This window comes from Semicossyphus pulcher, unplaced genomic scaffold, assembly GCF_022749685.1.
Source record: "Semicossyphus pulcher isolate SPU_LCO1_2020_fin unplaced genomic scaffold, fSemPul1.0.p SCAF_20, whole genome shotgun sequence".
NCBI classification, from domain to species: Eukaryota; Metazoa; Chordata; class Actinopteri; order Labriformes; family Labridae; genus Semicossyphus; species Semicossyphus pulcher.
The window spans coordinates 8290839-8306497 of record NW_027211694.1 but is presented as its reverse complement, the minus strand read 5'-3'; the positions used below and the strand labels follow the sequence as shown (position 1 = coordinate 8306497).

At 41.8% G+C, this 15659-nt stretch overlaps 1 protein-coding gene across 1 annotated transcript in view; it reads left to right on the top strand.

Moving 5' to 3' along the window:
* pcloa (piccolo presynaptic cytomatrix protein a) overlaps positions 1-15440 on the top strand; it is a 65106-nt gene extending 49666 nt beyond the window's left edge. The window contains exons 17-27 of the mRNA XM_069671648.1: positions 730-756; positions 1711-1804; positions 3344-3415; positions 3502-3748; positions 4249-4515; positions 5584-5775; positions 6805-6946; positions 7060-7115; positions 9141-9275; positions 10854-10999; positions 11561-15440. Coding sequence (XP_069527749.1) covers positions 730-756; positions 1711-1804; positions 3344-3415; positions 3502-3748; positions 4249-4515; positions 5584-5775; positions 6805-6946; positions 7060-7115; positions 9141-9275; positions 10854-10999; positions 11561-11704 — 1522 coding nt within the window. The 3' untranslated portion in view covers positions 11705-15440. The remainder of the gene's footprint in view (positions 1-729; positions 757-1710; positions 1805-3343; positions 3416-3501; positions 3749-4248; positions 4516-5583; positions 5776-6804; positions 6947-7059; positions 7116-9140; positions 9276-10853; positions 11000-11560) is intronic.
* The last annotated feature ends 219 nt before the right edge of the window (positions 15441-15659 follow it).

The window sequence follows — 15659 nt, the reverse complement described above, 5'->3', positions numbered from 1 at the left end:
AGACTCTGGCTCCAAATGACGTCACCATCGCAAGATGGCAGCGCCTATCAAGGGGGCTATTTTAGCATCAGTTTTGTACAATGAGAGCAGATGGAGATGTGTCGTCCATCTATACAGTCATTGGTATTAATGCTTGTCTCCGCAGTAGTATAATCTCCACTGTAGTTGAAGGCGCAAAGCTTTACAAATTACCTTAAATTTGTGCCCAAATTTGGGTTCTTGTTCTGTCGATCAGAACACTACAGCTCATAGTTAAGGTCAGACAAGATAAAGTGTTAATCCTTCTAATTTTAACTTTAACTTTTCACAGTGTTGCATGGTAAAAGTGATAAACTGCTAGCTATCAAACTGTGTAAACACAAATAAGGTTCGATTTTGTGTTTACAGTCGAAAAGATAAGGTAGCAGCGTTTATAAATCTTTCAAGTGAAGGAAGTTTATAAACGCAATCAGCTGTTCACTCACAGCTCCACTCGGGTTGCCAATGGATGCGTTACATCACCTGAAAGCCCTCTCAACACATACATGCTGTTCATGAGACACGAAAGCACAAATTCAACCCACCGCTGCTGCACACCACAGATCCCCGATCTAGCCCCTTTTCTGAACACACACTAAATCCCCCCTCCCACATACACAGTCCACAGACTCTCTCTCTGACCCCCCACTCTCCCTCTGACTATTTTCTGTATGTTGTTCTTTATATTTAATGCATGCTGGACCCCCTCAGTCAGGTCATGGTTGTCCAGAACGCCAGGTATGTGACTTGCCCACTTCGGCACTTTGTTTTGGTGAAATTTGGTTGTCAGTTTGGTGAAGGTAACAAAACGTCCAGGTTGTCTCCTAACTTAGCGTCCGAGTCCGTTCCACTAACTCCCCTTAAATTGTGCATTCTCCCTGGTCCCCATACTCTCATGATGTTCCACTCACCTTGAGGCGTAGTCTCTTTGCATCGCATTTTTAGAGGAATCCCCAAATATTAACATCCTCCATTTTCTACACATATAAACATGTAGTCCCCTGTGCTGACAGTTAACGTTCTCTAAGCTAACTGTTGTGTTTTCCTGGTATAGATGGTCTGTTTTTGTTCTGAATCATTGTGATTTGAAATCCTAACATTAAACCCGACATCCTTTAGTTTGTCCCTGTTTTGTGATTAAAACCCCTCAGTAATGTCCGACATCGTGCCCTGACATCTAACTGTACCCTTGATGCCCCGCTGCATTCCGAACACACTCCCATTATTTGCTCTGCAGTCCTAATTCATTCCATCATCTTGTCTTTACCAAACTAACTCTTACAAACGTAATCATATCCTATAATCCTAAATCTAACACTGCAAAAAAAACTCCATTTATTCTAGTCCAAGGAGTCGGCCATGACATTAAACTATTTTCCCCCTAAAAATAAGTGAAATATAAGTCAGTGAAGCTTTTCTTTTCTTGTAATCCAGTAATAAGAGGAGAACTGGCCTACATTTCACTTGTTTTAGGACTAAAATTACGAGACTAAACGACTCAATGGACTTCAAAATGGACTTTTCTGCAGCCCACCCTGCCGCCCATGCACGCAGGCCCATACATTGTGACCGTCCAAACAATGTGCATCACCTACATCCTCGTCCTTCATTGTACCCTACACTCCGCTATGCTGTGCGACTTTTCACATATCCGTAATGAAGTGTATCTTGTTGTGATGTGTTCCCTTGCAGTGCTGAAAACAAGAGGAGGTCCAAACACGCAGGCAAGAGTCTCAACCCCGAGTGGAACCAGACTGTCATCTATAAAAACATCCTCCTGGAGCAGGTATGTGGTCATACTGGCGGTGGGAATCGCAGGGTAACTCACGATACGATATGTTAGGTACAGTATGATATGTTACGATCCGATATACGATGCGATATACGATATGTTATACTATATGACATACGATGCGATATATGATATATGATATACGATACAATTATACGATACAATATATGATACAATATACGATATGTTCTATGATATCACATACGATCAGATACGATTATACAATACGATATATGATACGATATACGATACGATATACGATATGACACGATATACGATACGATTATTTGGTATGATATATGATATGATATGACATACGATACGATATACGATACGATATACAATACGATACGATATACGATACGATTATGTGGTATGATATATGATATGATATGACATACGATACGATAAACGATACGATTATACGATACGATATACAAACAATATACGATATGTTATTTGATATGACATACGATACGATACGATATACGATATACGATATACGATACACGATACGATATACAATACGATACGATTATACGATACGATATACGATACAATATACAATGTTATATGATATGACATATGATAGGATATATGATATATGATACGATATACGATGTTATATGATATGACATACAATACGATATACGATATGATATACGATACGATATACGACTCGATATACGATACAATATGCGATATGATATACGATATAATAATATCACAATACAGTGATTCATACATACATACACAATATCTGATTGACTTCTTCTTCGGTCAATTCGTTTCCGTTCATGTTACTGTCATCCATGTCATCTAAGCGCCACTGCGAGCGAGTCATGAAGTAGCGATGCAGTGAGTCAGAATCACAGTGAAATCTGCTTAGAGCGTCGTATATATTTGTAAATTAAAATAGCGATACTTAACACCAACCTATTGATAATTGTATTGCACAGTCAAGATGAAGATATATTGCCGTATCGATATTTTGACCCACCCCGACACATTTCTTACAGGCTCAGTGTCTAAATTCACTTTCTGTGTTGGCCTAAAGTATCCCTAGAAGCAGCACATAAACAAACCCCATAAAACCAAAGTTAAATTACGTCTAAAAAGTTTGCTTTTGTATAAACTCTCGACAAATAACCAATTCACCTTAAAAAAAACAATGCATTTGAGGGAAGAAGAAGAGAACTGACAATGTGCCATGATGAAATGGAAGCATAAATCATAAAACAAAATATTGCCTCTTGTCTGCTGGCAGCCGGGCGATCATTGTGGCCATTGGTTTTAGTAGAGCAGATGGGACATGCCATTGGGATTTAATTATATCATTTTAGATCCCAATTTAGATTTATTGGACCCAAATCACTCATGGCGAATTTGTGGACGTCTGTTGTCTGTTTTCTTAAGCTGCCTGCTCCCATTTTAAACCCAATTCATATGTTTAAGGTTTATTTTGCCATTTTGATTGCAAAATAGGTCACTTTAAAAATACATTAACTCTTCACCTGTTTGTGTGTTTAACAGCTGAGGAAGAAGACCCTGGAGGTGAGCGTGTGGGACTACGACAAGTGCTCCTCTAATGATTTCTTAGGAGAGGTAACCATCTTTTAAGCTACATCAGTTTTCATACAGTCCTATGTTTTTATGCACATGCCCGTTAAACTGCTGCGTTTGCTCCTTAGGTCCTTATCGACCTGTCCAACACAGCCCAGCTGGACAACATCCCGCGCTGGCTCCCCCTGAAGGAGCAGAGCGAGGGCGACCACCACCGGCGCTCTCACTCGGGCCAGGGCCGCCACAGCACCTCTAAACCGTCCTCGACGCACTCCTCCCCTAAAACCACCGGCTCGTCGCACGACAATCAGGACTCCCCGAAATCGTCTGTCATCAAGAGCCGGAGCCACGGTATCTTTCCTGATCCGGCCAAGGGTAGGACACGATAAAAATCCCCCACTTGCTTGACTTTCATCCCCTAACAAGCTCCTCTACTCCACTGCTTCTGCTCTCTCTCTCTCTCTCTCTCTTCCTGTCACTGCTTCTCTCCTGTTTCTTCCACCTTTCTCTTTCTGTCCTCCTGTTTCTCTCTCTGCATTCCTATTCTAACCCCAACACCTTCCTATTATCATTTTTTTGCACACCAATCATAGCTTAAGCTTCACGCTTTTTTGCTTTTTTTCCCATGGTCTATTTTCTTTACCATGATGTCACCCAGCTCAGAGGCCTAGCCTTAGCTTCCCTCCATTTTTCCTCTAACACAGAGGGCGACAAGGCCGTGGAAGGCTTTGAATGCTCCCCTAATTTAGAGAAATAACCCTCAAATTTAATACAGAAACTTGAATATTATAGGTTTAATAAGGCAGTTACCATTACCAGGGTAACAGCTAACTAAATTAGCTTTTCTGGTAATTTGATGAATCTGGTTGTTTTAGACACGCAGGTGCCCACTATCGAGAAATCTCACAGTAGCCCCGGCACATCGAAGCCTTCCCCGTCCGAGGGCCAGAGCCAAAGCCACAGCCACGGACACAGCCAACACTCTCGCTCGCACGGCGCTTCACGCTCCAGCAAAAGCGCAGCACGGCACCAACACCATCAGGACGGCGGCACTGGAAGCGGCCGAGGCGCTGCGGTAGCGACGGGCGATGCCCCGCAGCAGGCACAGCAGCAGCCGCAGCCGCAGCAACGCCCCCAGCCAAGTAAACCAAGACGCAAATAAAGCCCACGCAGCATGGCCTCCTCACACTCATCTGTTCTACCTTCTGTTCAGTTCCTTTGATTCTGTTTCTTTACTTTCCTTTTTCTATTCTTGGTTTTTTCCCTCGCCTGGTTCACCTCCTGGTCCTCTCCCTCGTTGTACTCACAGTGTGTCGACCTCTCACCGCTTCTCTTCTGTGTGTAGCCACGAATGTGTAGATCCAGCATCCCACCTGTACTGTAGCACTCTGTGTATGACCCTCCTCACGTTGACCCTTTTTCAATGAACCCAAAGAGGCGTAATGGTTGCTTTTTAAAGGCCTATTCCAGCTACTTTAATACTTTAAACATAAAATAAAACAGGCTTTAACACAACTTGAACATGAAGTTAGACAGAAATTATCACGTCTCACTCGGTTTAAGTGAGGTTTTGCTCTTTTGAGTTGTAATTTAAATACATGAACTTAACTTAGGATGAGTGGAAGTATGACAGGGCACAGAAACAGCAGATTTTCAGCTCTTATTCTGAAGGAACAAATCAGCTAAATCTGTCCATTATTGTGAAAATCACTTCTCCAGCTCTCTCAAATGGCAAGAAAACTTTGTTGCTGATTTTGGATCGATTGATCCGAGCATTGAAGCAGAAGAAATTTGCACTCCCCCTCCCTAAAATATCATTAACCTCTTTTGGTGCTTTTATTTTCTTTATTTTTTATTTCCTTTTTGTTAACAAACAAAACCCAGCTTCTCTGAAGCCCCTCCTCTGAGATGGCTGAGCATGCAGCCCGCTAACACCCCCCCCCCTTTTTTGTTTGAACAACTACCGGACCCACAATGCACCTCAGTAGATGCTGCACACGAACGTGCACTGCACACTGTGGCTGCATGTGATTGACAGTCAAGCTGGTTGCCATGGTGAAGATAAACCGCTCTCTGAATCTCCATCTCGCTCCTCCTCCCTCCTCCTTCCATCTTTTAAAACCTCGACCCCCATGACCTTTGTTTCCCGGCGTTGACCCTCCCCCTGACATGTGACCTCCTGCGCCTGCGACAAAACAAACACAACCCAGGCCAACGCGGCCGCCTCTCACTGAGGCACCAGAGACACAGCGTAGTGGGCGTGCTCACCATTCAGAGAGCGCAGTCCGACTGGCTGCCGGCCCTGCCATCGTCGGTTGTGTCGGCCAATGGGAGCAGAGCAGCCGGCAGACACCTGACCCTCAGGAAAGCCGTGTCAGAAGAGAGGCCGCAGAGCATCGGAGGTGAGAGCGTCTCCTCTCTGTCGTGTGACTGAAGCACAGATGGAGCGAGGAGAGAAAGAGAGAGTGAGAGAAAGAAAGAGAGGATGCGATACTACTAACGCACACCTGCAGGAGAACAGAGAGAGAGAGAGAGAGAGGGGGGAGTCTTACAAAACCAAACAGGAAGCCAGAGAGAAAGTCGCACCCACATCAGCAGAGATTCATGCAGCGAGGCACGCTTCTCTTAACGGCCGCCGACACAGCTCACTAATACCAGGAAGTGAATGTCTCAAAGTGTCATGTGATTCACTGAGAGTTAACACCGCCGCGTCTGCTGCGTCACGACTCCCACGCGGCTTCATCCGACTGGTATTAGTGAGCTTTTTTTACGATCCGCCGACGTGTCGAGCGGCCTGAAAGACAAACGCGTCGACATGGATCCTGTTTCAGCACCACATCCACGCATCTCACATCCTTCATACTCGATCACACTGCCCGATCAGACTCAAATGTCTTTAAACATCTAAAACAGTTGCATATAAACTGCTTTTTTAAACCCTTAAACACTTACATAAATAGCTACACTTATAAACATCCTTTAAACGTGTCCAGATATAAGACATGTAAATAGATTTTTAAACTAAACTAATGCCTAAATTGAGAGATATATAAAATGAATAGGTCATATAGATAACTAACAACGTCTACGTGCCTCTTGTCTAGTTTGCATAAACATATAAATGTGATATTTCTCTGGATTTATTCGTCTGTCTCATGTTTAAATGTCAGATATTTCTGTCTTGTCTTTGTCTGAGAGAAAGTTTGTTCATATTGCTTCCTGCAAGTGTTTCTGTGCTATTCATTACAATCCAGTCTCGTGTGCTTTAGAAGAATCATAAGAAGTCTTAAGTTGATTATGATGGATTATAGTCGCTGCAGATATTATCTAATGCTTCTTGGCTCTAGTTGTGACGTTTCTTGGAGCGGGCAGAGGTGCAATTTGTCTTCCTGTCTCTTTGTCGTGATGGGTGTGGTCGTGTCTCTGCGCAGCGCGGTCCAGCTACAGGTCCAGCGACGCCCCGGTCACTGCGGCCTCACTGGACAGCGGCCTGAGCGGCAGCGCCTACAGCCTGTTGGACGAAGAAGGAGAGACGAACGAGGTGGACAGTGCCATCTTCCAGGTGCCACGATTGTGAGTCAGCTTATTTATTAATTCATCTTTAAGAGCCTCACATTTCGGATGAGTCATACATGTTTATTCGTGCGGTTCTGTAATTAACAGGATTGTGTTTCCCGTCTCTTTAGTGGAAAGATCCCAAACGGCACAGACGCGATGAAATCATCAATGGGTGACATTGAAGGTTAGAAATACTACTACTCAATAATACTACTCACACGTGTGTTTGTGTAAATGCACAAGCTCTACCTTTTAGCCTCCTAGCACTACAACCTTACATGGGGCACTGGTTTGGCTCAGCGGTTAAATTGGCAACCATGTGCAGAGGCTATCGTCCTCGATGCAGCAGCCCCGGGTTCAACACCTGCCCTCAGCCCTTTGCCGCGTGTCATCCCCATTTCCGCCACCATCCACTGTCCTCTCTCTAAAATAAAAAGCCAAAAAAATCATCTTTAAAAAAATAAATTACATTAATGTGTGCATTTTTAGCATTTTAGGGGTTAATAAGTGATCATAATTTGAAGGGAGAAAGTTTGAAAAGCTGCTATCATTTAGTTTAGTATTGATTATTTATTTATTTGTTGGAGAAATAGCTCATTAAAGAACAATCAGTGTTAAAATCAATTACTGTATATAAAGATGAAAGACGCGTCTCCATCTGCTCTCACTGGACAAAATTAAAGCAAAAATACCCCCGAGGCGGGCGCTGCCATCTTTCACATTTGGAGCCAGAGTCTGTGCAGCAGAGATCGGCGGGTGGAGCCGCTGTAGTCACTTACAGTAACCAAAACACACACTAAACTTAGTGAAAAAAAACAGCAAAGATCCCACACGCCGGCGTGTTTAACAGCAGAACAGCTTCTTGTGTTGGTCTGAAGCAGACGTTCACAGATATGGAAACTTCACTGACTGTAGTGATTGTTTTAGATACGTCTCCTCTCGCTGTTCCTCCTCTACTCTGCTAAACGGGAACAGATCGGCTGCAGGAGCCGGATTTGTCAACAGAGCTGTCAATCATCCTTTTTTCACAGCATCAAAACCTGTCAGAAAAATGAACACTTGGACTAAAATCAGCATGATAAGAACTAACTAAAATGAAAGAAACCATGTTTGAGAAACATTTATTTGGCGTGTATTTTGATTTTATAGTTCGACTCATGTCCCATCTGTTAACATGGAGGAGGCGGGCTTTATGACCTATACTGCAGCCAGTCAGCAGGGGGCGCTCAAAATGTTTTGGCTTCACTTTTAGGGAGCTGTCATGTCGTCCATCTTTTTATACAGTCTGTAGTTAAAATACAGGATTTAATCAACAACACAGGAGATAGCAAGAATGCTAATTTGAATCCCTACAGTGTGAGTAAAAGACAATTTTAACGTTTTCTATCTTTGAAAATGAGTTAATTTGTTCACTTGACTGTTTCCATTGCAGGTACCAAAGTAGATGTGTCATTTACAAAATAAATGGACCTATAAGCTAATTGATTTACAGACTATTTTTATCAATCTAACCTGCTGAAATTACTCATTTCTCCTTCGTGCTTGTGAAGTGATGAGTCAGTGATTATGACTAATACCAAGGTGCAAAGATGATCATGAATAGCTAGAGACCTGCAGTTTGATGTCTCACCATCATGTGTACAACAAAGTGTGAGACTGAAGCTTAGCGCGTTTATTATAATCCACGTTTTCTTCATCTCTTCATCGTCTGCTCTTTGTGCCTCGGTCTTTTTGTGTCTCTCTCTTCTGATCATAAACACACAAACAAACGCAATTCGCCGGAGTGTTGTTGACCCAGCTTTCAAAACTGTCATTTTCATTTAGTTGCTATGACACCCAGAAGCCGGGCAGAGCTGCTCGTAACTTCTCACCATCTTTGTTAAACAAATAAACGGGATTGCTTTCGAGCCATGTTTGGTATTATCTATCATGGGAATACAGTGCGGCTCAGGAGGTAGAGCGGGTTTGTCTGCAATCGCAGGGTCGGTGGTTATGATTCCGATCTCCTTTTGTCTACATGTTAAAGCGTCCATGGGCAAGATGGGGCAGAAATTGCTCCTGGTGGTTCGGCCAGCAGCTTGTGTGGTAGCTTTTTACAATGTTACCCTCAATGTCCAGCAGAGGGCGGTCACACACAGACGATGCCTCATTTCAAACATGTATTTAACTGTGCTTAACTCATTTAATGTGTATTCTTGTGTGTTTCCAGGTAAGTCCCAGGTAATGGGGGAGATAAAGATCGCTCTGAAGAAGGAGGTGAAGACGGAGGGCGATCAACTGGTCCTCGAGATTCTTCAGTGTCGCAACATCACCTACAAGTTCAAGTCTCCAGACCACCTGCCAGGTAACAACAAATACCTCTGCTGCATTACGTCCCCTGCTTCTATCAGCACTCTATTTTACATGATGCATATACTTCCTGCGGTTGGACAGCTTGAAGGAGGCCCACACAGACACTTGTTTAAAAATCACTGCCAGTTTTTCTTGATGCAAACCCACAGGTGTCGTGATTCCAGCCAACATTCCCTTGGAAAGCAGCAGCAGGCATAAATATACTTAGACTCTATATATGTCCACAATTAAGGCCACGTTCGCCTCTTTAAAATGGAGACACACAGACAGGAAAGACGCTCATGTAAGCAGAAAGCATGCCAGACTAATGTTTCATCACCTGGAACCGACTTTCTAAACATAAGACGTTCGTTTGTCCGACGCACGCAGCAAAATCAGACTTCTCCGTCCTCGATGAAACGCAGCTTGCCGCCCACATCCTTTCCTCTTGTGATATTTACACCCTCATACCCAAGCTGCCTGCCTCTTGTGTGATTTGCATTTGCCTCCAGATGGGCTCTGAACACAAAAGGTTTATTTCCATTGACAGAATGTGGCCGCTCTAAAGCACATAATGTGTAGCAGTGAATCATTGCGTAACTCTTGAATGTAGACTATGTGCATCTGTGACGATGTCTAAAGCTGGTTTTTGGTGTTTGTGTGTATCTTTAGAGTTTCTTCATGGTTAGAGGCCTTTGCTGTTAAACCAAATTTGGAGTTACAAATCAGCTAGCGCCCTCTAGTGGCTGGATGCAGAAAATATAGAAACTCCACCTGTCTCCCAAAAAAATCCAAACATTCATCTGGATAGATAGATGCTAATTTAATCTTTTATTACAGCTACTTTTTTATTTATTTAATCATTTAACGCTATAAAAAAAAGTCATATAATAGCAAAGGTACACATACAGATTAGACAGAATATGACTTGCACCCTAATGATAAGTAAGCGCTCAGCGAAGAAGCCCCTCCCTTTGTGGCCTCATCCCAATACTTATAATTAACCTACCACATGACCCTTAGTGGTCACCGCAACCCAGGAAGCATTGCCACCTTCAACAGCCCCATGCGAGCTCCAGGTATTGACAACACTTACCCTACCACGTGGCTCCTAATGGTCCCCACAACTCAAACTTGTAGCAGCAAGGGCCAGCACATCAACAGGGCGGTCAAGTGGACCTCGGGGAGGCTCAGCTGTTAGCTCTGGAGTCCCAGAACCACCCCCCTCCATGCTAGCTTTCACAGCCAATCAAAAAAGTGCAACTATTCCTGATGCCAGTGTTATGTACGGAAAAGGAACGGCATTGAAGAAATTATTGCTCTTACTTTTGTTTTGGCCCCCGACTGACATTATTTCTCCTCATCCAAATCCACGACTTCTTCTAACTGCTTCGTCTCACATCCCCTTTACTGCCTTTCGCAGACTCTGTCCACACACTCCCAGTTCTCTCGGTAATAGCTGAAGTATATATAGACCATTAACACATACAAAAATGAAATAATACCTTTAGAAAAACTGTTATGAGCAAAGAAATAATGACATAAACAGTTTGAATTACAGCTCAACATTACTATGTCTATGTGTCTACAGATCTTTACGTGAAGCTCTACGTGGTGAACATCGCCACCCAGAAAAGGATCATCAAGAAGAAGACCAGAGTGTGTCGTCACGACCGAGAGCCATCTTTTAACGAAACCTTCCGCTTCTGTATGAACCCCACCGGACACGCTATACAGGTATACATGCATAATAATAATACAAACAATTTGTACACTTACAGCTAAAGAAATGTTTAATATGTCAATAATGGTATTTACTTTCTTGGCGAGAGTAAGAAAAAAAGATTAGTACTACTTTTGTGCACATAGAACACAGAAACTGTTAGCTTAGCTTAGCATAAAGACTGGAAACAGGGGGACCCAGCTAGCCACAAATAGTAGTAAAAAGTAATAATGAACAAACCACCAACTCAACTGGCTTTAACTGAAACTGGACTGTTGTTGCCAAGCAACACAAACATTCCAGCACTCTGTGTCTACAGGTTACCACAGATCAGCTGTTTGTTTTAATTTATCATCAAACAGTGAAATAAGTCTGCTGTGTGATTCAGAGGTACCAGCTTGCTTAATGTAGACAGACACCGTCTGCTGTCATGTTAATTAACAGTATTCAGAACACCTGGCTGAGGCGGAGTGATACACAGAGTTAAAAGCCTCTTATCCAATGAGATTACTTGATGGAACTAACTGTTGTATAATTTATTATATAGTAACTGTCTTCTGTTCTTTTCATACCAGCTGTTCCTCGTGTCCAACGGTGGCAAGTTCGTAAAGAAGACCCTGATCGGGGAGGCCTACGTGTGGCTGGACAAAGTCGACCTACGAAAGCGAGTGGTGAGCTGGCACAAGCTGCTCGCCAGCACCGCCCAGATCCACTCATAGAAGGGACTAAAAAAAACGAAGTCTGAGAGGGCCCATGAAGGTTCTTGGGACACTTTGGTTCAACATCTGAAACACTGATCCTCTCTCTTTGGGTCGGGGAGAGAGGAATTAAGGCACGGGACTGGGGGCAAAATATCTCTTTCTTCAGTTATTATTTCAGGGCTCAAGAGTTTTTTGGAAGATGCTTTTATTTTGAAAGGGCGGTTCTCATGATGATTTCTGTCATGCAGGAAGTTTGGAGTAAGTTGTTCTGTGTTTACAGGAAATGAACACAAGTTTACAGGAAGTAGAGTGTACAGTGGCGCGGCCACAGCTGAGGGGAACACAGGTGCTGAGGTGAGAGGTCAAGCGCGGAATCAACCAGGTATTACACACTTTAATTCACAACACACACACGCACACACAGTCATCCACGCAGAAGAGAAATTTTAATTCTACAGGGAATGGACACACTAACAGACTCTTATTTGGATGTTTTATCCATGAACGTTTCTACTCATTGCTTTATTACGACCGCAGAGTTTTATTGATTTGCAAAGCATTTTGGGAAAAGAAATATTGAAGAATCCGCTACGGAGACCTCTTATTTATTTTTGTATTTAGAATAAGCATAGAACTCTATCATTTGTCTTCTCCTCCTTATTTGAGCATCTATCCTGGGAAGCGAGCATAGTATATTTTCTAACACACTACCTACTGGGTTAAGAGAGGGTAAAAAATCTCAGCAAGCATGACGTCATTCACCCCGTCGTTTCTCTCCATAAAGTAGTCCTATGAAATGATAAAGATCTATATTAATATATATAAAATTGGACACTATATATTGTGCGCATGAGTCTATCTGTTTGGTATGCAGTGCCACATGTTCTGCACAAAAAAATTAGCACCTCTAAGGTTCACTTTGTATATAGTGAAGTGTCATAGCTGGATTAATTATTATATATAGATAGATATATAGATATCTTTATCACTGACAATCGAGTCTTCATGATTGTGACATAGAGGTTTTATTTACCCATAATGCCCCTTTAGAATGTGACACGTTTATGAGATTTAAGTATTTTTTCTTCGTCTTGCCTTCGTCCCCAACAACGCACGCTTATGTGGCACTTTTTTCTGCTTAGAATGTAAACCCGCCATCGACATCCAGCTTAATATGAGATATAAAGAGATGTTCTTTTATTCCAAGAGGGCGTAGAGGAAGTAGAGAGGTTAGGAGATACTGTAGCGAACAAATGTGCAGGAAGCTATCCATGTGAATTTAAAGACCCTCCCTCCAGTGAAAATCAAGTGTTTAACCTTGTAAACATCTCCATGTGTTGTTCTTCATGTGCTACAAGACGTATCAGGGACAACATAAGCAGTCATCTCCATGGCTGGGCCTGTCTGCTTTTAAACTGCAGTGTACCAAGGACACGTTTTCAGATTGGCAGCATACGAGACGTTCTTCGCCAACCACTCCTGATGCGATGCGCAGCCAGCTGTAACCGCCATCGTAATTTTTGCAAACTCACTACTGACTGCTACGGAAGCCCTTAGTGGACATACATCCATACATTATATTTACTCCTCGAGATCTCAAACGACGCGGCACCACCATAACATCAGATGATTATAACTCGTATCCTCAGAGTCGCGAATGCACAAAACAAACATAGAAACATGTTAATTAACTCATTAGTGTGGGCAATGGCAGCATGGCATGTTGTGGTCTGTAATATCACAGTGACCAGCTTGTTGTTTTCTTTTCTAGATCTCGAGATAATGTGCCACATTATAATCACTGATTATATCATTGTTATAATTGGAAAACAAGTGTTGTTTTCCCGAGACAACGAGAAAAATAAGTCAAGATCTCGAAAAAACGACCAGAAAAAATTGTTATTACGGGAAAACGGAGTAAATTAAATGTATGGATGGATGTCTACTAAGGGCTTCCGTAGACTGCTAACGTTACTATTGCTAAATACTAAATTTCAAGCTAGCTTAGTTTCATCAAGACGTGTTTGTTTTCACGACGGCGGTTGTAAATGTGCATAGTGGGCGGGGCCTGAGGATTTCTACAAGGTAATTAAACATATTTTGCAGAAAAAAACATATCAGACTCAATTCATTAGTTCAAGCAGAGCATTTAATATGTCTTAAACCATAACTGGAGCTGGTCTTTAAAGCTACGATAATGCTACCAAGCTAGCATGTTGATGTTTTGTCTTTTTTTCTTTCCTGATTATCTGTGTTGTCTTTATATTACTCCCTTAAACATGTCTTTTTAAAAGTCAAATATGTCTTGAGAAAGGTCATCCTGTGTGCTTGTAGGGGGAGTCGGTTCATTCGAATTCAAACTTAGCAGTGAAACTACACTTAACATCAGAGGGATTTCTATGCAACATCTACCGTCAGAAGGTGGTCACTGCATCTTGACCTGCCGATGTGAAGCATTGTGGGAGAGGAAACATTTCGGTTTATTTTGCACTGCTGTGTTTTTACGCCCTCAATGTTTTTTTTAATTTAACGTGTAATTTTGTACCGCTTTTTGCGTCTTTATTTATTGCCCGTGAGGATATTTCATATGTTGTATTATATTTGTTTACAGTACATATCAGTTGTACATATAAAAAAAGACGAGAAATTTTGTTTTTATACACGATGTAGTGCTTGTTTACAAGGTTTAGAGGGCCTGAATCTCAGAGAACCAACTTTTTTGCCCTTGCACGAACACACTTAAAATGACCATGCACACATTTTGAATTTCATGTTTTAAATCAAGAGAAAAAAAAAACATTCCCTTCTTTTTATGCACCCGTTGAATAGTTTCCTTTCCCAGTGTGTGTGCGACAAAACGACCAAAAAAGACAACATTGTAATCAATGGATGTTTAACCTGAAATTATTGTAGTTTCAAAGTCAGTGTGTGTTTTTTTTCTTTGCCTTATTTTTATACCCATGTGCTTGTGCGTGTAGCATCCTCGTACAAAGTCCATGCATGTCATCAGCTCTACTGCATATCTCTTCTTTTAAGTGTCGTCTGTCTAAAAATATCGACTTAAAAATCTCTCAAAGAATAACACGCGCTCACACACACACACACAGAACACACACACACAGATGCCATCTCTCTATTTCCAACCTTGTAAATACATAGCTTTTTTATACTGGGGTTTGGGGAGCAATAGGTCTTTTAGCAGACAAAAACAAGGCGTGTCATAGAAGTAACAGGAAGTTGTTTTTCTCTCGATTAATGTACAGCGGATAGACTGAGGAAACGAGCTTACGTCTGTCTATAGGGACCCACATTTACCCGACCCTTTACACCAAACACTAAAGGTTTACCAGAGTCTAACTACACAGAAGTCTATCGTAACAACTCGAGCAGTTCGCAGGAGAAATTTAAATGTGCTCACACTGGATGTTGCATGTTTCGTTGGTGGTTCATACTATTTTTGTGTCCAGATATTATTAAAGAAAAAAATAAGAATGAGGTAGAGAAAGATATAGAACAAAAATGTTATAGAGAGAGAGGACAATTATGGAGAAAATAAATTATTAAAGATGTATGCTGACTGTACAAAGATTATGCTTGTAAAACCTGTCTGGTTTTTCACTTGTAAGTAAACAGAAAAAAAATCTACTGTCATGGTTTTGTGATTGTATACAGGAGGTATTGATAAATTATGCAAATTGTGCTGTAAAAATGGCTGTTGCCCCATGTCTAAATATTAAATATCAGTACAAATGAAGTGATGTTGTGTGTTCAATTTACAAATTTTTGTATTTCAATTTTTTTTATGATTTTATTTTGAAAGGAAAAAGGGTTTATTTGGGGTTATTTTCACCTTTAAAAGCGAGTTTGCAGATGAACTTCCGGTCGACTTCCCATCAAGAAACCGTTTTCTTGTGATTTACTTGTTACTAACGGGTCTTACCTTTGCTGAAACTTCAACATCATAATGCAGATT